The 21,333-nt window shown below is 29.9% G+C and overlaps 3 protein-coding genes across 4 annotated transcripts; 1 reads left to right on the forward strand and 2 right to left on the reverse strand.

Moving 5' to 3' along the window:
• Positions 1–90: 90 nt before the first annotated feature.
• LOC116768436 (uridine phosphorylase 1) lies at positions 91–9,750 on the forward strand. Of its 2 annotated transcripts, XM_032659161.2 has the most exons (9): positions 2,037–2,260; positions 2,802–2,896; positions 3,242–3,365; positions 4,132–4,293; positions 5,053–5,238; positions 6,218–6,356; positions 6,744–6,937; positions 7,282–7,355; positions 7,431–9,750. In XM_032659161.2, exons 2-9 carry the CDS (start codon positions 2,820–2,822, stop codon positions 7,537–7,539), a joined length of 1,065 nt encoding a protein of 354 aa, XP_032515052.1. In that variant the 5' UTR covers positions 2,037–2,260; positions 2,802–2,819; the 3' UTR covers positions 7,540–9,750. The 2 variants fall into 2 exon arrangements, with proteins under 2 accessions (XP_032515053.1, XP_032515052.1); XM_032659162.2 differs by lacking the exons at positions 2,037–2,260; positions 2,802–2,896 and adding an exon at positions 91–366.
• A 117-nt stretch (positions 9,751–9,867) lies between these two features.
• On the reverse strand, positions 9,868–19,697 carry LOC116768632 (uncharacterized). Its single transcript, XM_032659395.2, has 2 exons — positions 19,401–19,697; positions 9,868–11,644 (listed from the first exon to the last, which is right to left on the reverse strand). Exons 1-2 carry the CDS (start codon positions 19,431–19,433, stop codon positions 10,265–10,267), a joined length of 1,413 nt encoding a protein of 470 aa, XP_032515286.2. The 5' UTR covers positions 19,434–19,697; the 3' UTR covers positions 9,868–10,264.
• A 163-nt stretch (positions 19,698–19,860) lies between these two features.
• On the reverse strand, positions 19,861–21,015 carry LOC116768692 (uncharacterized). The gene is made up of 3 exons (XM_032659478.2): positions 20,935–21,015; positions 20,325–20,641; positions 19,861–19,984 (listed from the first exon to the last, which is right to left on the reverse strand). The coding sequence occupies exons 1-3, from the start codon at positions 20,972–20,974 to the stop codon at positions 19,949–19,951; spliced, it is 393 nt and encodes a 130-aa protein (XP_032515369.2). The 5' UTR covers positions 20,975–21,015; the 3' UTR covers positions 19,861–19,948.
• Between the last annotated feature and the right edge of the window lie 318 nt (positions 21,016–21,333).

A 21,333-nucleotide genomic window follows, 5' to 3' on the forward strand; every position in this document is an offset into this window, starting at 1 on the left:
ATAATACTAAACATACGATTAATAGAGATAACGTTAAGATAACCGTATTTGTAATTTCATAACTTTATTCGCGTACAGTTTTTTATCATTCTCATTTATTTTTATGAACTTTGGTGGACTGTCAGTGATGTTTCGAATATTTTATTTAAAAAAAAAACAAACTTATGTAACACCGTGATCTACTGCGCAAGCCTTCTTCACGCATCCGCGCCCATTCGCTGTCGGAAGAGTGGACTCGGTTTCAGACGCGCAGCATTTACTAGGCTTGCTGCATTCAATCGATCCGCCTTAAATAAATTTCAGGTTATACTTAATAATACAAGTGCCAATGAACATGTCCTTCGACACAGATGAACTCCGTGATGAGTAAGTATTGATATCATATTTTATATATGTACTCTTATTGGAGATATTTTACTTGTTGTGTATATTGAGATTCGGATAGGAACCTTTTTGTTCTTATAAAACAATCTTAGTGATTTTTATATAACTACGTATTTAATTTATTGCACAAATGTTCATATTTATATTAACTTCGTTTTTCAAACTAGAGAACAGTACATGATTTTCTGATATTGACGAGTTACACTACTATATCAAAAGAAAGATTTCTTAATAACTATATATCTTAATCGTTATATCATAGTTTTAATAATAGCCATTGTTGCTTCAGTAAACAATAACAGCGAAGTTACAGTTTGTTGAAATGTAGGTGAACTTGACTCGACCTCCCGTAACCAGTAACCTAGTTTAAATGTAGGCGTATTTAAAATATGGAACAAAAATAATTGTGGACTTAGAAACGTTTAAATATATTATCAAAATCGTTTTTATAGTTAAAAAATGCATTAAAACTGTTGTAATTCATAATTGTTTCATGTATAATGATATTTTATAATTTTTGTTATTACTTTGTGTTTTATAATCACAAAGTAAAAATAATTGAACTATTTCACGGCAATTTTTTTTATATACGTAACAATTTAATTGAATTCTTTTATATGCTTAAACTTTTTAATAAGAGCACAATAGTTTTGTATGCTTAAATTCAATATTTGGTATGTCAAAAGTTTATATCACTCGCATTTTGAATTTTCATTGCAATGTAGAGGGCTTTTGATAAATTCTACACAAAATTTTAAAAAATACATCTTGACATAGGGGGAAACATGGAACAACATATTTTTTATCTTAATGTAAAAAAATACAAATTTATTGTGAACTCTATTATTTTCGTAGCATTATTGTGCACCAATAATAAATAAGCTTTCATAATTATTAATCCGATCAACTGCCACTAATTTAGTTACTATAGAGATGTGGCTAACCTCCTAAATATCGATATAGTCGATATCTTTTATATTATCTTTATATTGATCTATATTGTTTCTTTGCTGTTGTCATAACCATTACTGGCTTTATATTAACAATAAGATTAGATAATAGAACTGCTAATATGTAAAAAATCAAATACAATTCAAACATTTATGTGAAAGAGATTATCTATAAAAGAATGATGTAGAAAAATTATTTACTTTTTTTGTGGTTCCGATATGACACTAAAATTTTGTAAAAGCTTGTGCTTTAGCAAGGACACAGGCATAAAAGCCAAATCAATTCCAATCAGGATGACCATTTGAAATTTTGTTATTTAATTTCAATGACTTCAAATTTACATTCGCATAGTATGATATAAAAATAAAGCGTCTGTTAACTTTTATCTTTCTTACATCTAAAATTTTGGATGACGTGTGCCGCGTCATAGATTATCGTAAAGAGGCAAGTGATTAATTACGAGCAAAACCTTTATTACTCTACATGACCGAAGGTCGATTTTAATTAACTTTTTTTATTAATTATGTAACACAAGCATTTTTCGAGATAATTTTTTTGTATAAATTCCCTTTAATTTTACTCCGAAAATATGTTGATATAAGTAAATTACGTACTCGTCACTAATAATGTCAAAATATTTTAATTATTAATACGCCCAAATAGTATGCTTTACATGGTCGCGTAGATTGACTTGCGTTTTAATTATAAGTATCCAGAAATGTATAGTGATCGTGAAGCATCATCGCGTGACGTTCGTTGTCACCACATGTTTGTTTTGCAGTAAGCTATAAGCGGCTCAGTGTGTTACTGAACGTTTGTTGCAAACTGTATTCGCCATTGCGAAGCCGTGTTCGTTCATTACCGCGAGTTATTTGTTTATAAGTGATAGTGATTTATTAATTTATAAGTGAACTAATATCAACACGTGAGTATATATATTTTCTTAATACTATACTTAATTTTTTTTATTTATTGTTATAAGAAATATGTTAAATATAAACCGCAATAATATTTTCTATTTCGTCATACATGCAATATTATGAGATTGGTATTGTAAAAACTTCTGTTGTATTGTGAAATTATTGTATTAAATTCATATATTAAATTACTAGTTTATTGTTTACGTAAAATATGTAATCTTATATAGTTACGTTCATTCTAAAGAGTTCTACTACTTTCATTTGTCCGTTAACCTTGAAATAATTGTTTGCTAACATTCACAACAATCAAACTCATTGAACTTATTAAATGAAGCAATACGTTATAGTTAATATTACATTGCACTAACAAATAATTATTTTGCTTGCAAAATTTGGCAATTATTATCATTAAACGCAAAATATAATAGAGGATAGCAAAGAAAGAAATTTCTGTCTTTCGCTTCCCTATTAAGGGAAATAATTTTATTTCAATAAAATATGGATTGTTTATTTTTTATTATGTTGTGTTTTTAAACATGCCAACAGCTTACTGCTTCTGCAATCATGCCTCAGAGCAACGGTGCAACGAATGGACATACCAAACACAATGGTACATCTGACGAAATCGGCGCAGACACTAGGTGGTTAATATTATGATTTAATGGAGAATTTATTTTTGTATCGTTTTTATCACATAAATTACATATACAGATTTATTTTGCGTATGTTTACATATAAAATTATCGATATTTTAAATTATTATAGATAATGCAGTGTTTTTATTGATTTAAAATTTGAGATTATATTAAGTGTATATATTATTTTTACGCTTTGAATACTATTTTTTCTTATCAATATTTTGAGTGAAACTATTGTGATAAGTTAATAAATATATTAAAACTAAGTTCGATCTTTACTTACACGACTTAAAACATTTTTATTATTACGTAATTATTTTTGTTTTTGATATCTTGTATTACGTTTAGGTACCCCGATGGTACGGTGCGTCTGCGGAACCCAAATATCGAACTCATGGACCAAGATATTCTTTATCATTTAGCTCTTGGCAGCGGATCTCATGATCTCGTTGAAATGTTCGGAGATGTTAAGGTATTTAACCCATTCTTTTTTTGTTTACGTCACAATAATTTTTGACGTATCGATTTTTTTTGCTCTATTCTTTTTTCGAGTGACAAGGCAAAGATGTACACCTTACAGCCACTGACATATTGAATTGATGTTGCTTAAATTTTTTTTTCAAGTAATCGATTTTGAGAAGATATATCATAATAGTATTTTTATGACTTACAAAGGATATTGTGCTGTTTAAGTATTCATCGAAAACCCAACTCCGTTTCAATATTAAAATTTGTAATGCAAAAACGCATTGACATTTATGCTCTAGAATCTTGATTATCGCAGTCTCGAATAAAAAGACGAAAACGTATATTTTGTTTTCTGTTTTTAACTTGTAAATATTCAATAATAACTATCCGTGGAGTTTTATATTTATAATAATTTCAATCCGAATGTAGACCATTATCTCTTCATTATCTGGAAAAATTAAACTTTTCATGTCTTATAACCGAGAAAAATTGTTTGTAAAATATTTTTTTATAAATAAAATGCCTTCGTATTTAAGTATTACGACCGATATTAATATTTTTTTAATCTCTAATATTTAGGAAGAGATTTCAAAGATGTAAATAAAGTTTTATTTTATTTTATTTGTACGATTTCAAAGAAATTGTATTTTTTAATATTCACACACGAATAACTACGACAATTATAAGAGTGTATTTCTTATTATTTGTCACAACTCAACCATCTTATACGATGTATTTTAATGACTCTACTTTCTTCTACCTTGCAACAGTTCGTCTGTATGGGGGGTACTCCGAAACGCATGGAACAGTTCGCATACACTGTGATGGCTGAGATAGGTCACAAGCTTCCGTGCGGTACAACCTTACAAGATATAAGCCAGTTCTCATACAGATACTCCATGTACAAAGTTGGCCCTGTACTATGTATCAGTGTGAGTAATTTTTTTATTAAACTAAGCAGTCTTCTTTTGTATAAGAATACGTTACGTAGATGGTAGACAGTATCATAGTAAAAGCAATTACTTTTGCCTTAAGACAAGGCATCTAATAATACATTCTGGAAGTTTTTAATACTATAGCTGTTCTATATTTGATTTAAAATATGATTTGTCTGATGAAAATAATACAAAGCGCCTACGAAAATATTTATTTCCAGTTAACAAATAAAAAAATTAATCTTAATTTTATTATAAAATATTAACAGAATTCGAATTAGCGACTATATTGTGACAGACTAAATAAATATAATAGTTTAAATCGGCTGAATATCACAGACTATATAGGTATATCATACAATATTCTGCCATTTTGCAATTCACGTAGATACTTTTCGATTTAGTCCAATACAATCGCTGATGAATATCGCAATGTTAAATGACTGAAACGAGTTCTATTAACAGATAAATTGATTTATATTGTTTATCGAGTGAAGTCTATTAAAGATGGCAGCACTTACAAATTATTTTCCTCCCATTATAATCAATATCGGAATTATGATTTTAATTTATTGTATCATTTAATATTGCCTGTTAATAGGTTACTTGTCTCGATATTTTATAATTCTGTAGTTTAATTATAAGCTTTCATCTTCACACTATTTATGATCAAAAAAAAAATATTAACGTTCTGAGATCAAATTTAATAGTAAGAATTCCGAAGGCTATAAATTTAATGGAGATGTTATCTTCCAGCACGGTATGGGCATCCCATCAGTGGGTATCTTACTACACGAAGTCATTAAGCTGATGTACCACGCCAAGGTACGAGATCCTGTGTTTTTCCGCATCGGAACTTGTGGGGGCGTGGGTTATGAAGGTGGAACGGTCATCATATCAGAGGATACTGTTGATGGCGCGCTCAGGAATGTTCTAGAATTGGTAAGTTTTTTAACAAAATTAAATATCAATATTTACTATGGTTGTACCGAAGTATCATTAATAAGGTTTGGGTATTTGAAAATATTGCTATTATAATGTACTTATGTTTAATAATACTAATGAAGTGTACTGTTCTCTTCCACCTTTACTAGTTAAATAAATATCGTGATGTAGCTATCAGAAATCACTTTTTAATTTATATAGATTTTTTGTCTTTTAGACGAACAAAGTCGCGGACTAAACTTGATATTCATTGTTTATGTTGAAATAAAATAAAATTTAATTATTTTTATGATATATAGAATTTAATTATTACCCATAAGCCGTGTTTTCAAAATTTGCTGAACCACGTCGTATCCTATAAAAGACTCGTATCTATAGTCCTTGTGTAACGCCAGTGGCGTTTTGTTTCTATTCTTCGTAATTTTCCAAGTTTCAATGCTAGCTCTTTTAAATGTGGTCACATCTTTTGAACTTCTCTCATCCCTCGCTTTTCAAACTGACGCTATAAGCAAATAGTCTGCTTATGATCTCTTTGTGTATTCGTCGAAAATATGCATTGCGTGTAACCTACTTTCGTAACTGTATTTGTATGAAATAATCCTCGTAAATGAATTTTAACTTATGTTATTTTTATTTTATAATAAATTAAAGAGATTCTTCCACCAGTGCTTTCGTTTCAAACTAAATTGTGTTTGGGAATAGTATGGACGAAAAATGTACATGGTTTCTATAGAGATATTTTTTACACGCGTCTTGATGAAAAACAAAAAAAACATAAAATTTACATTTCGGTGAATTATCAGATTTTCAAAAAAAAAAACCAAACAAAAACGGAGTTATTTATAAAGATTTTTTAATTCTTCAAATCTGAATAGATTTTGAAATACATTATATACCGTAAAGTAAAAAAACACCCTCGATTCGTTATCGTCAACGTATTTGTATAATTTAAACATCAACCAATTATTATGAACAGACAGTTTTGGGCAAGTCCGTACAACGTCCGGCAAAGTTGGACAGGAGGCTGGCCCGCGAGCTGAAGGCTCTATCCGACCCTGAAGATCCTTACGACACGGTCATGGGCAAAACTATGTGCACCTACGACTTTTATGAAGGTATTCAAAATTTTTGACGTATAGTGGAACATAGTCTTAGTTATATATATAAGTTTATCATAATCCATTTGTATTCAATACTTCATATACGTAAATACTTCGATACTAAAAAAAGTCATTTTGTTTTGTTGGAATACCTCCATTTTCCTCTACAGACTATTAATTTGCTCTTACAATAGTATTTCTCTATCGAGAAGAAACGCGACCTTTACATAGGAAGTGACTACCAAGAATGCAGACTATATTTTTATTTAAATACATATAACAGAATAATTATTAATGGAAATATACCGTTTGTATGAGATCCTTTAACAGCTCTGTCACATAGAACTGACTCACCATTTAAATCAGATCTCTATAACGTGTGTTTTGGTAATGTATTCGTAGGTCAAGGTCGTCTGGACGGTGCCTTCTGTGACTTCACGGAGGCTGACAAGATGGAATATCTCGAGAGCATCCACAAATCTGGCGTCGTCAATATAGAGATGGAGTCACTGGCCTTTGCCGCTCTCACACACCACGCTGGGGTTAAGGCGGCCGTCGTGTGCGTCACGCTACTAGATAGGCTTAAGGGGGACCAGGTCGGCTCTTAGACTATAACTTACAAGAACATACTATATCAATACTGTGAACTCTTAGACTATGCCAGGATTTAATGATTTAGACGAAGACAGTTCGTTCAAAATTTCAGATGTGATATGAATTAGGTGATAATAATGGGCTCTTGGTCTATTCTTTAAAGTGAATTCCTTATAGACACGCATTAATTCCCGGGCTCGAAATATGAAACAAAATTACATAGCTAACAAGAGCTTAATGACTGGACTAAAGAAATATTTCTTTATTCCGTTGCCATAATTACATTAAGAAGAAAAAAAATTTTTTTAAATAGTCTCTTGTTAATGGTAAACATAATATTTTGCAGGTTCTAGCGCCCAAAGAGGTCTTGGACGAGTGGCAACAACGTCCAACCAAACTTGTATGCCGTTACATGAAAAGGTAAAGCATATTGCATACATATATATGTAATATATTTAAAATATATTATTATTGATATATTTATGTTTATTAAAGGTATTTACAAATAAAAGGACGTCTCTCGTTGGACGGTCACGGATCAGTGGCTGTCAAAAGTCCGCGGCGGTTCAAGCTAGTGCAGCAAGAATCGGAGACATACGATTAAATCGATGCAATTATCGATAACATCGCCAACTATCGATATAAACGAAGCTATATGATTGCTTCACTATTAATTTATTCCTTTGATTTTTTATTCAGTTCCTTAGTGGGACCATCGATGGATGTGTCACTGCCAATTTTGTATGTGATTTTTTGCACCTCGCTTTTATTTTCATTACTTTTATATATTTTTTATCACCGTCTTGTGAATTAGTAGTGTTTTTTGAAGTTTATTCATATTTTTATCTATCATATATGAAATCCGTAATTAATTTTTTAGAGTAAATCCTTAGCTTTTTACTTAATTATATTCTTATATTTTGGTTAACATGCACCGTTGCAGCGGAGTCTAGTAGGTAGAACTATTCAATGTTATATAATCGACAAATAGTAATATATTTGTTTATTTATTATTCTTGAACGCATAGAAAATCTATTAACCAGTGTCAGTCATAAAATAAATATGTCACATAGATATAAAAAATTACTATAATTTATACATATCATTTTAATCTATCAGCCTAATAATAATAATTTAAATGTAAGGTCAGAAACAAACACATTCCATTCATTGAACCATTATATATTAAATGTTAATGAAAACTGACCGTTAGTTGATGTACTTTCTAAAGGTCCTGTGAGCACTTTCAAGGTTATTTAATTTGTTCTTAATTATTAAACATTTGTATTTCAGGCCAGTTATAAAATGTGTTCTAAATTTGATATTTGAATGTGTACGTTTTAACTAAATGGCCGTTTTAGATATTACTCTAACTAAAAAGCATTAGTTAAACAAGTGAGTTTTATGATAATGTTATTTAAGGACCACGTGTTTTATTGATCGAGAATATTATTAACAAAATATGTAAAAGATTTCTTCTAAATTTAAACTTTTTTAAAATTTAAATTTAGAATGTACCTACTGTGAATTTTCATAATAATTACGTTTCGAGTCCACATTTATAATTCCTTACAATATTTCGTCAGACATCCTGTTTTGAATGTTAGAGATGTTGAAGGAAATTTAAATACATATTTAATCGGATAATAAGAGAAACATCGAAGTTGTTGTAAGGCCAGTAACGATGTCGCCTGTGTCTCACGTGCTTCCACGAGTGATTCATTACAATAAATACGATTTTTCATCGTCTACCTACATATCAACAGTTTCAATATTGATCGTTCGTAAATCTTAAATATTCGAATATTTATCAATATGTAACGTTGAAATTTTTCGATGTTTAAGTCGACGATGCAAACACGTAATGTATCCTTACTATGAGTGTTGTAGTTAATTGTCAAACTTTTCGTGTTTAGTCACTACCTATTAAAACAAAAATAAACGAAAACTGTTACGTTTCCCGTTAACTACAAATCTCATAGTAACGGCGTTTGTTAACACTAATGATTTTAATGTTGCTAATAATATTCATGAGAGTTAATGTTTCAATATGTAAAATTGGATGTTAAGTAATGAAATGCTGTTTAGAAATTAAATTTTTATTAGAATGTTATTTATAAGGAGTTGATATAATTAATGAATTGTAATCTTTATATAAGTTAATGTTAAGACGTTACATCGTGACCTATCTTTGTGGCACCAAAATTTAATGATAGTATTAACATAGCTCATAGGTATAAATTATTAAAATGTTGAATGCTTGTAGAGAGTTTGTGCTGAATTATTACTGTAATCTTCACTCCTTTATCTCGCTGTAAAATATTGCCGATGTTTTTTGCTTGCATTTATTATTAAATTGGATTTACAGAAAATATTTCATAAATAAAGAGGTCTTATGGAAGAATAATAGTGGGCAGAATAATTTGTGCATAACAGTGAAAATTGAAAAAAAATAAATGTCAAAAAACTGTCAAAGTCACAAATAACTGTTATGGAATGAATTGCAAGCTACACAACATCTATTTTCCTGATCTAGATATCCTTCTGTATGCTTTTGATTTCTCAATTCTTTTTATTGAATTTTATAATTGACGCTGCACCAATTGTCATCGAGTAAAAAAATACAGATATTTTTTAAATTGAATATTTGAAGAGAAATGTTAAAATTGTTGGGAGCTCAAAAAGATAATGCATACAAGTTCGTTAGATCGGTAAATTTTTTACGTTATCTGTTGTGTGACATACATACATATTGAGCGTTGCGAACGCTTCCATGTGTTATATATTGAATAAAGAGGTTTGATTTCTGGATTCCATTGGCTGTTTTATTGACAATAGTTGATAATATTTAAGTTTCAATTGCAACGAGATTTGAAATACGAAAAAAATTATTAGTTTATGAATAAAGGCACGTTTTTATTAATAAAAACCTTTGTCTTCATAGATTTTTAATAATTCACAATTGCTTATTATATCTACTATTACATTATACCGTGGTGTGCCTTATTATAAAGCATGGCACCGTATTTTTTCGATGAGCAAAGTTATTAACTACGTGGAAAGCGCTATTAAGTAATGTATTTCTTTGAAACAATATTAATCCTTTTATTTTTGATTGACAGATTGATAAGTAGTGACAAAAGTGAAAAGGAGTTTTACATCAACTTTTCATCAACATTGTTTTTTTTAACAGACACAAAAATCATTACATTCGGTTTCACGATTAATGAGTGATAAATAAAGAAAGCAACTAAAAATAATGTTAACATAAATAAAATGAGCAATCGTATATGACTCGGGCGCTGTTGTATTCAACGTCACCTCCTGGCTACTTCAGCTGTAGGAACTTCATGAGGGCGTCGTGTATGAGGCGGGGGCTGGCGTCGCTGTCTGCTGTGTACCTCACACCCCTCAGCGCGCCGTCCTCGTTCCGCACCACCCCGTACTCTCCCACGATGAAGCCGTCAGGAGTTCTCTCTTCAACCCTATATTTTCTAAACTGACGGCCTTCCACTACGTAACCAACTTTGCAATTCTCCTGTTTGCAATTCTCTGGGTTATCTACATCAGTGGTCTGCTCGCCGTGACTCCTGCCGTCTGTCATCACACTGACCTTTTCGTCCACCTCGTAGTTCCTCTCAGGCTCCTGATCGGTGATTCTCTGAGAGTTCTGTTTATATGGGCTAGTTGAGGCAGTTTGTGTCGTACTAATGGTGGTGGATTTCAATTTCTGTGGCTGCCACGGTCGGCGTTCCTGAGCATGTTCGGGAGACAAATGTAAAGACGCGGGTTGGCTATAAAATTTTGCCGGTTCACTGTAGATCTTTGAAGGTTCGCCGTATACTTTGGCCGGCTCGCTGTATATCTTTGCTGGTTCACTGTATATTTTAGCTGGTTCGCTATAAAACTTAGCTGGTTCGCTGTACACTTGTGCCGGCTGGCTGTATATTTGCGATGGTGTATTATAAAACTTCTGATCGCCAACATTCTGATTTGCATTTACGTATGGAGGTAAACGGTCATTATATTTGGGAACCTTTTGGTTTTCGTGTACTACATTAAAATTAACAGTTGTCAATCTAGTATTCGCTCGGGTTGGTTCCTGAATATTGTTTTTGTAATATGACGACGGCACATTTCTTGCTATCGGTACTTCATCTACTTCATCGTCCTGTCCTAATATAGAAGATTCAGCGACCGAATCATTCGTCTTATTACTACTTGGATAGCCATTGTTCGGTGTAAACGAATGAAGTCTTTCATAATTACTAAGACCTCTTGTTCCTTTTTTAGCTTTTAACTGATTTATATACTCTATGTTAGCCCCGATTAAATTTGGCGGTATATCTGTGACAGCTTCGAAATCTTCTAAAATAGTCGTTGGGAGAGCTGTCGTTACATCATCAATGTCGGTTGTAGAGGCAAATGGTTGGCTTACTTCAATCGCAGGCGTAGTTATATGAGTATCCTGATTCATGACATCTTTTCTGTTCTCATTAATTGTTATTATTGGTCTTGGTTTTGTTCTACCAACAGCTACAGAAGACGTTATTCTTACAGATATAATTTGTTCGTCGTTTTCATTTAAAGTATCTCCTTGCTTTGGTATACTTTGAGCGTTGTGGACGTGTTGGGGTACATTCTGTTTCACATAATGGTTTTCGGCTATCGGCACCGGTTGGGAAGCCACTAATGTGTAAAGCAATATCTGAAAATAGAAAAAAAAATAAAAATACTTTATGTAAATTCTTATGAATGAAAGTTTTGTTTCAAATAATTATATATTTATTTTCATTTTCTTGATAATTGGCTCTCTAATGATGAAATGCTTTGGAAAAAAGTATCTTTCCTGTTTTTTTTTTAAAGAATTATTATATTCATACAAAACTTTATGCAAAATAATTCAAGAGTTTGGTGTGATTGAGTAACAAATAACCTGAAATTGCTTTAATGCATCCTATTTAGAATATTGCTAATACAAGTTTAAATATTATAATTAAATATATAATGTTCAATTTTACATACTTCTAGCAACTAATTTTCGACGCAGTATTTACAATTTAACAAAAATTGACATTCTGCCAATATTTTAACAAATTTAGGGTAACCCGGTCTTAGAACTATTTGCGGCTATAGAATAAACAAACCGTTTTACAAATGTAATTATTCATCCATTTAAAAAATGTCTCCTTTTAAAACTATGTTTATTATTGATGCGGAACGCCTTGTGTAAAAAAATCACATGATTAGTTGTTGGATCATTTGTATAGAATAAAGGAGAAAATATCTATTTGATTATTATTAAGCTATAGCGTTAATAAAATGAGCGGAAATGGTTTTTGCCAGCTGCTGTCAGTGACCGGCGCGGCCTTGTCCACATCAACTTCTACAGACAACACTCACCACGAACGTACTTCATGACAGAATACAATTGATGAACTTGATGAACCCAATCCAAACTTAAGGCAAAAATTTCATCGTAAAATATCTGATCTATGTAATTAATTTTAGCATATAAAGAGATTTAATAAAATAATTAGTCTGAAATGTATTAATATGATTGAGTCTTAAAAATTAAAAACAAAATGGCCGCGGACTAGGCTAAATTAAAATGCCTTTGATACTTTTTAGTTTTTTGTCTTTTTTGGGTTCGGACTATAAAAGTTTATTGCTCTTTGTCATTTCATAAGATAAGACAAAGTTGCTGGGTTCGTTACAGGTATGATGTCTAGACAGATTGATTTCAAAAGGATATCAATCTGTAATTAAGTACCTACATATTTGGAGGCGTTTTTTATTTCTATGTTTAATTTATTTAATATTTAGTTGTATAAAAAGTGTTGAATAATTAAAGAATGTTTAACGTTTCTATGGTTGATTCCATTTCTTTGGATATTATTCATAGTACACTGCATAATATTGACAAACTAATATTAAATCAGCCATTTTGAAAACTGTTGTTAAAGCTGAATAGGGTTAGGTATGCACATTTCTACAACAATGTCGCTTGTTAAGCACAATAAAAATATTTGTTTATTATTTATATTTTCTAATTTAAAACTATTTTAAATATTTTTTGCGGAGCAAACAAGTTATTTAATACAATAATCTATAAAACATATTGAGGGATTAAAAGATCTGTAATTATAAAAGATTAATGAATACTGATCAAGATGTTTCAATCATATAAAAAGTTTTTGTCGGCGTTCAGCGCTGCATATATTCATCCTTAATGTCAAATCGATAGCAAAAAATCTGCTTTGGAATTTCGAGGCAAAAACGTGGGCGCCATCTGTCGACTGTTTAAAAAATGTTTACGGAAGTTAATCATTATGACGATCTTTCTGTATCGTTCAAAACTAAAAGAAAAATGTAACTAATCATAATATTTCTTAATTAAATTTTTTTCGATCGTATCCAAAAATATTATAAGTAAATTAATTTTCGTTATTCCATATGAGGGTTTCTATCATGAAGAAGGTTGTATATCTGGCATAACATTTGGAATCTGAGCTATTTTATTCTATTTTATATTTAAGTGAGTCGTTAAAAATACTTCTGTAGAACCATCTTGTCTATGACACAAAAATGTAAAAAAGACATATGATTGTTATTGACATATATTTTTTAATTATAATATTTACCATAATAAATTTCTAATACAAAAAATATATATTTATGTTATATATATGTTAGTCAGTTTAGAACGCTTTTAAAACTAGTATTTATTACGTTTCACGTTCCAAGTTGTAATGATTGATTATAAAGTAGGGTTGTACATTCATGAATGAATGTTTCTGTCTATGTTAATTGTTCGTAAGTCGTGAGTGTTGGCGAAAATGATTTGCTATACATTGTCACGAATAAATAAATGTTCAATTTGACATTAATTTATGTCAAATGTACTGTTAGATTATTTTGGACATATTTTTGTATTATTTTAATAATGGTGTTTTGTTAATGAGAATTGCTTAAGTTTATTGTAATATGATTTTTACGTACTTTTAAATCAATGTAATGGTGATTCTTCTTATCCGATTCAAATTATAATGTTTTTTTTTTGTCAAGGTATTTTCTTTTTCTTTTTTTTATCTATTTATCTTTTCACGAGCTTCTGTGCTTAAACTACACGGTTCGTTAATCGTTTAAATTCATATAACAATATCGATACCATAACGTGGAGAGATTTAAGAAAAATACTGGAATTGTGTGTGTTTATTTCAACAATGATAATTTGTGGTAAAAGTACTTATTTTTTCAGTTCTTCACGAGAGTGTCGACCCTGAGTATAATCCGGATGTTAACATGATTGGCTGTATTTATCCTCGTACATATAATTAGATAAAGATATCTATGTTTTTATGTAAATAGTATATAGAAAATAGAAAAAATACAGAAAACATATAAAAGTTACGATGAGGTAAAATAATAAATATATTTCTTCACCAAATTGTTCGTCTTTGAACCGAAATGCTTAAAATTTATTTCCCTAACCCACGATGACGTTTTATTTTAAATATAATATATATTTTTTGAAAGCAATGAGGCTTTCGAACATTTGACTTTTTAAAAATTTGAATGAAAATCGTGTCTCCAGATATTGTTATATACATTTTCGATACACATTTTGATATTACAGCGATTGAAGATGATATTTCAAGCAATTATTCTATTTAAAAATTATGTGCTTACTCATTAATTTTATTTTAAAATTTTGTAATACTTTAAAGGAGCTATGAAAAGTTCTTGCGCTACAAATAAGTTACACTAGATTGTCATACCCGAGATAAGTCATTTATAGACATGTGCGGCAATAATATAAAGATTACCAAAGAAAATTAACATTTTAATTCTTAGTTTTGATATACGGAACCCTGAAAATGAATTATTTATAGAGTGAGTGGGCGAGTATCCTTGATAACAGTAAATCTAAGTAGATAATTATTGATAACTAGCGCTTAAGCAATATCACGGTTCCGCTGTGTTGGTTTACTTAAAATGGTTTCTATGTTCTGCGAGTGTTATTTTATAAACCACGTACGTGTTTTGAGGGGTTTCTTAATAATATAATTTAATTATCTATCGTTAATTTTCAAGTTTCGTTTCGTCATTTTTATGTGTTCATCTTTAGGTAGCTAAGGTTGATTTAGTTAACGGAGGTTATATCGTTTTTCATTCATAAATCTTCATATATAAAAGTATGAACGTAGGTTATTGTGTGAGTAACGGGAAAAGCTTGGTATGTTGTGTTAAGGTGACATTTTTTTGCTAAGAATACATAAATATTTCTTCTATTTTCAGTATTATATTCCTAAGTTATGTAATATGTGTCCTTCATAAATATTGTTTTTAACACAAAACCCTCTAAAATCTTCTCGATTTTCATTTGCTATCTTTTGGAGGGTACCTACATATATAGGGTATATGAAATCATCATTTATCTTATCTATCTGTACCTTTTCCAGGAGTTTGTATTGTCAACTTATAAACCGTCCATCTATAAACTTTGCACTCAATAGTTTCGACGTTGGATGAATGAAAAACTGGCAGCCCTGTTTATAGTGTGATAATGCAGACTTGGGATAAAGTTATTAAATCCTTAGTCCAAGTTATCATAATCAAACTACATACGCAGCGTTTACAGTTTCTCATTCAATGACCTACATTAATACCACATGAATATTTTTAAATGAAATTGTTAACGCTCTGTAACGATTTAAACTTTACTACACATACTGTTCCTGTACAAGTCTCGTTGTCAATATATTTAGGACTAGAGAAGAAAAACTTGAATAAATAATTGGATAAAATTATTATAATGAAATGCTACTTCTTTAATTTATATTATTTAAAGATAAATTATGACCGATTTATTTCTTATTCTTGTATTCGGTTTTTTCAGTTCAGATTTTACGATAAAAATTTTTGAAGTTGCAATCGATTTTTTAATTTTCGTTGAAACTTGATTTTTAATGGCCAATTTCCATGATAAATTATTTTGACCTTCCTTTTTTATTTTAAGCTCGAAAATAAGGTACAATATTCATTGTTATTTTTTAAAACTGGCAACTATATTGGTTGTGTCAAGTTGCGTTCTTATAAAAATATTATTCATAATTGTAATAAAAATTATCCAGAGAAATAAGTGAAGGAAACAAATTTTTTTTTTTTAATTATTATGAAAAACTATAATTGTATTGGTCAAATAGTATAAAATAGTTTTTATCTAATTATTAAAACAATATAATAATTAACATACGTACCAATTTATTTAGCCATTAATAACTAATCAGTCATTAAGTGAGAGTTGTTCTTGTATTTTTTATTTAATATAACATTTTTTATTTAATTTGTTTTATCATTAAATTTTTAATAACTTCTATACTTAAAAATTAATACAAAGGAAGAAATATAGTGTAGTTAGAATCTTTTTTTTACAGATAAAAAATTAACTCGTACAAAGAACTGAACGAGTCTACATCGAATACTTAAGTTGCATAAAATATTAACAATTTTAATGTCATAACCATGAAAATAAAGACTTATTGAAGTATATTTTCTCTTTAATTGTAAGGTTACTATTAAAATTTATAGCGAGACGAAAATAATATCTTTAAAAAACCGGCTTTGCTCCGTTTGCTCTAAGAATACAGATATTTATGATAAAAATAATAATATTTTTGAATATAAAATAAATTGAATAATTTGTTTATAACTACATACATTATTTTCTAATGTTCTTTGAACAGATCTTGTATCCTATGCAGTAATTCGCTTAACTTTTTGTTTGGCAACTTTCTACTCCAGCTAGTGGAAGGCTAGTAATTTATCTTTAATTATTATATCCAACCGCGGTAACCAGATATGACAGTCACGGGCAGGTGCGACAACTCACTCTAACCAACTCAGTGTTCACTCAACAATAGTTCCAACGCTATCAATGCACACACACTCGCCGGCCTTCGCACGCCTTTTCTCAAACGGCTTTAATAAAATTATTATAATAAACAATTACAGATTTAATATTTTTAATGAAACACGTATGTATTTTTAATTTACTAGATATTAAAACAACATTATATATAAGAAAAAAACTGGTAATTATTATTTAAAATGACAACCGATTCTTTTAGGTGCGTCATATAGTAAAACCACATCACTTTTGTAGAAATTTTAAAGTTACAATCGTAATATCCAATACCGTATTCTTTATTTCGTCTAATAAGTAACTGAAAATACTATTAATATAATGAGTCATTTAATATAAGACTTATATAATCTGTTGCTCTCAGTTGAAGGAGATTGAGTAATGACAATAAATACTAAATGCGTTGCTAAAATTGATGTTTGGGCGTGTCATTCAAATACTATATGTTCTACTAATGTCAGCTATTATTTGCAATCACTTATTGATTATAATTAAATGTTACATACACAATATGTAATAATACAATTTGGACAGATACGTTTGTCTTTCTCAGTTATTTATGATTGGCTATTTATCGTAAACTACAATGTCACATTTAATATTTTTTGTAAAAAAACAAACATTGCTACATTCTGTTATATGAATTGCATATTTTATATAGAACATTCTACGTTTTTAAAATTCGATACTCAGATGGCAACATTATCATGTATTTTTTTAATTATAATGTGTTTTTATTACATGTTATAATGTAGATCATTTTATTAATTTATTCTTTGTCTCAATACCTGTATATGGTCTGTACATAGGGTGAGGCAAAGAAACCAGTTCTGATTTACCAGATCGTGAGGTATTTTAAGCTCGAATGCAAATAAATTGCAAGATGATAGCGTTACAAGTACGCTATACCACAAAGAAAAGGAAATTCTATAGGAACGCATTATGGGAGTCATACTTTACGAGATTTACCGCAGCTGATATATTTTTATTGGTCCACAACTTTTATGGGCTTTATAAATATTTTTAACGGTCATTTGTGTTATTATCTTTCGAATAAATCTTTCTTTATAACAAACATTTAGCGCATTGGTCTGTATTACTATTCAGAACGATTGATTTATTGCAAACTTAAGATAAATGTTACATGCTTTATCATTATTTATAATGTATTAGCTGTTTGTATTAGAACTTTGACAAATGTTTCGCACACACCCAATTGTAGTATCATAAAAACTCAAGGAAGTGATAACCTAGACTGAACCTGTTTCGCCCTCGACTGGAATAAAATTCGTTACCGGCGATTGCTTTAAATATCACTGTGACATTTATTACTTCACAGTATTTTTTTTGTACTTACATTCCTTAAACGTCCATTAAATATGTACGTGAATGTTTTAAATGAATAGCTCTTTGATCAGAGTCCATTGACAAATGTAATGTCACTTTCATAACGCGGAAGTATTTAGGTATTTAAAATGTCCATGTAGCTGACAATGTTACAAGTTAAAACAAGTCTGAAAATTTTTAAATTAAATGAAATATAAAAAATTTAAAAAAAAGTCATAAAATATTCGTACTTAAATTTTATACAATATTAAAATTGAATGTGTTAAAGTGTTACCGCTGTGTTATAATAAAATTAAGTTATAGTGTAGATTTAATACGATCAAAGGTTCGTTTTAGGTGAAGGACTCCATACAGTCAGCGAACCAGATCGGAATGTTTTACAAGGAATATAACACTGACGTGGAAATGTATCTTTCTATGAAATATTAAGTTCAATGATGAAATATCGAAGTATGGGAATAGTTGAGTTAATCTAAATGCGATGCGTGCAGACTGGATTCCTAACGCGCTCGGACCAGCGTCAGCTCAGGGTCAGGGTCTACATTATTTATGCAATATGTACACAAATTATACCCTTAACCGCATATATTTAACGGTTAAATTTCCATGAAATTAAACTAACAATAAATCTATAGCATGTAAGAAAAGTTGAATTATTGATGTAAAAATTTGGAAATATGTAGCATTTTCCGCCCAGTTTTTGTGTCTTATGTTACAAATAACGTTACAAGTTATTTCTATATATTTTATAAAGGCCTTTAAAGTGAATGCTGATTATTATAATCATAATTAATAATAATTTTTTTACACTTTGATAGACACTTGTGCAATATTTCCGGCATTTGTTTTCGCAGGTTAAGAAATATACTAATTATATAGTTTGCTTAGACCCAGCCCGTTACAAGAGCTGTGGCCAGAATTTAAATGCCAAATAAATTTCAAGTGAAACTCACTCGGTTTTATATTGTAAGAACTGTAAAATCCGCAGTCGTTCGTTCTGGCATTGAAGGTTAAGAAACGTAGGCGCACTATATACTGCCTAGACCTTTAAAGTAATAAAGGCAATGGAAATATTCTATTAATTAGATCAGACGTTTAATAGTATCCGATATAATTATCGTACATAGTATACGATGAATAACATTACATTAAAATAACACAACATACAAATATAATTATTTATGCGTACCAAAAAAATTATCCGAATAAAATTGATCCTCATCTCGTTACTGAGAACTTTAACACACAAACAGCTGATCGATTTTACTGTATCGATAGAGACATGTCCACTTTAACAGGAATATGTATCAAGATCATCATTACTGGTTTAATATTTTAACAAACTTTATAATTGTATCATAATGACGCTAAGGGCTGACAGTGTAAAACTAAGCGAGGCTTCAACTTCTCTATTCGACAAACGAATCGGAGAGAGCGAATCACTTCTAGTACACGTGTGCCCTGCGCGCGCGCCGCGTTTAACTACAACACTCAACAATAAACATCGACAGCTGACCTTCCAAATTAAGAGTTTAATTTATGTAATTCACTTTCTTAAGGAGCTCATGACGTACATCCACAGATGAAATAAATTGTAAACTGGTATAATGAAACCTTCATTTATTACAATGTGTATATTTTAACAAGATCTCTGCGTGATAATTGAATTAAGAATTTAAGTAGCCACACGTCAAAGGCAGTTTAATTGTGGAATGAATTGTTCCACTATACAGCATACTATATCTGCGGCTCATACAGCTGGTAAGGTTGAGGCTGAAACAGTTTAAAAGCATTTTTATTTTTTAACAAGCCATGTTTGGAAAGTCGTCGGGATATGTAGAACTTCATCAATTACATGGAATGCATTGGCGTCAAAAGTATGATTGCTCCTAAATGTCACGCATTGTTCGATACTTGTTTTTTTTTTTAATTTTTCATCAGCTGAAGGTCTTCCGTTCTTATGGCGACAGCATGATTATATTTTTAATAGCACTTAATTTTATGCCCTACCAATTTATTATAATAGTTTTTTTTTATATATAGATTTTTATATAAATCTTTTTATACATATAGAAAGTGATTAAGATCAAAACAAGATTTTTATAAAAAATACCTGATATTTGTGTATGAAATTCTTATTGTCTTGTATGTTATGTTGATGTTTTTTTAATGCGATTTGATTTTCTATTATCTCTTTGAGTTTCATGTTCGTTAATTTTATATTAGCGGCTAGAGCTCTGTTAAATGCTTTTAATTCTTTCAATTTGGCCTTAATAACCCACATTCCATCCTTGATGACATCAATTTTCCCAAGTTCCAAATCATCATCTTGTTCATCATCAGTTTCATCAGATGTGTCAAACGCGACTCCTGATAGTTGATTTTCATCACCGGTGTCATGGAAATGTGTTAGCCTAGGCTCGATTGATGCTGAAACATCATAAAGGATTTAACTAGTGTTATAAGACCAAAAATCTTTAGAAATGATAAAAAAATATATAAAATTAAATACATGATCTCCGCAAGTTTGTACAGTGTTGTTTAAACCCTATTCTTATAAATTACTTCTGTTATTATTGAAAATAATATCCGTTTGCAATTACAAAAAGGCTATAATTGTAAACAGAACAGAAGTGACCAATGATCATAATTACAGCAATTTAAAGTTTCAAATAATTAATCACATTTACTGGCAATAACGTGTAATACATTTTAATACTCACCGGGGTTCAACAGCAAGATAATTGATGCGAAAACAAACATATTGACATTAATGTTAAACAATTTATAATGATCGATGCTATTGTGATGGTAAATCTTTAAAATGTTAAGCAATAATATTAATCTACCCTCGACTCAAATCGATTAATGTCATTTATAACGATACTTTTTGGTTGTGATTGAGATACAAAATCCAACCTTGACATGTTCTACTTTCGTTTTAAATATGTATATTTTTAATAACAATTCATTATTACTATCTAAAGTGCATTCCATAGGGACAGATAAACTGATGTTTCATTATGTCTTTTTATTATTACACAATGTTTTGCAATTTTTTTTTGAATTATTATTGATAATATTCGTTTTTTAAACCGTCAAAATATTATTAGGTTCGTTAC

This window comes from Danaus plexippus, chromosome 4, assembly GCF_018135715.1.
Source record: "Danaus plexippus chromosome 4, MEX_DaPlex, whole genome shotgun sequence".
Lineage (NCBI taxonomy): Eukaryota > Metazoa > Arthropoda > Insecta > Lepidoptera > Nymphalidae > Danaus > Danaus plexippus.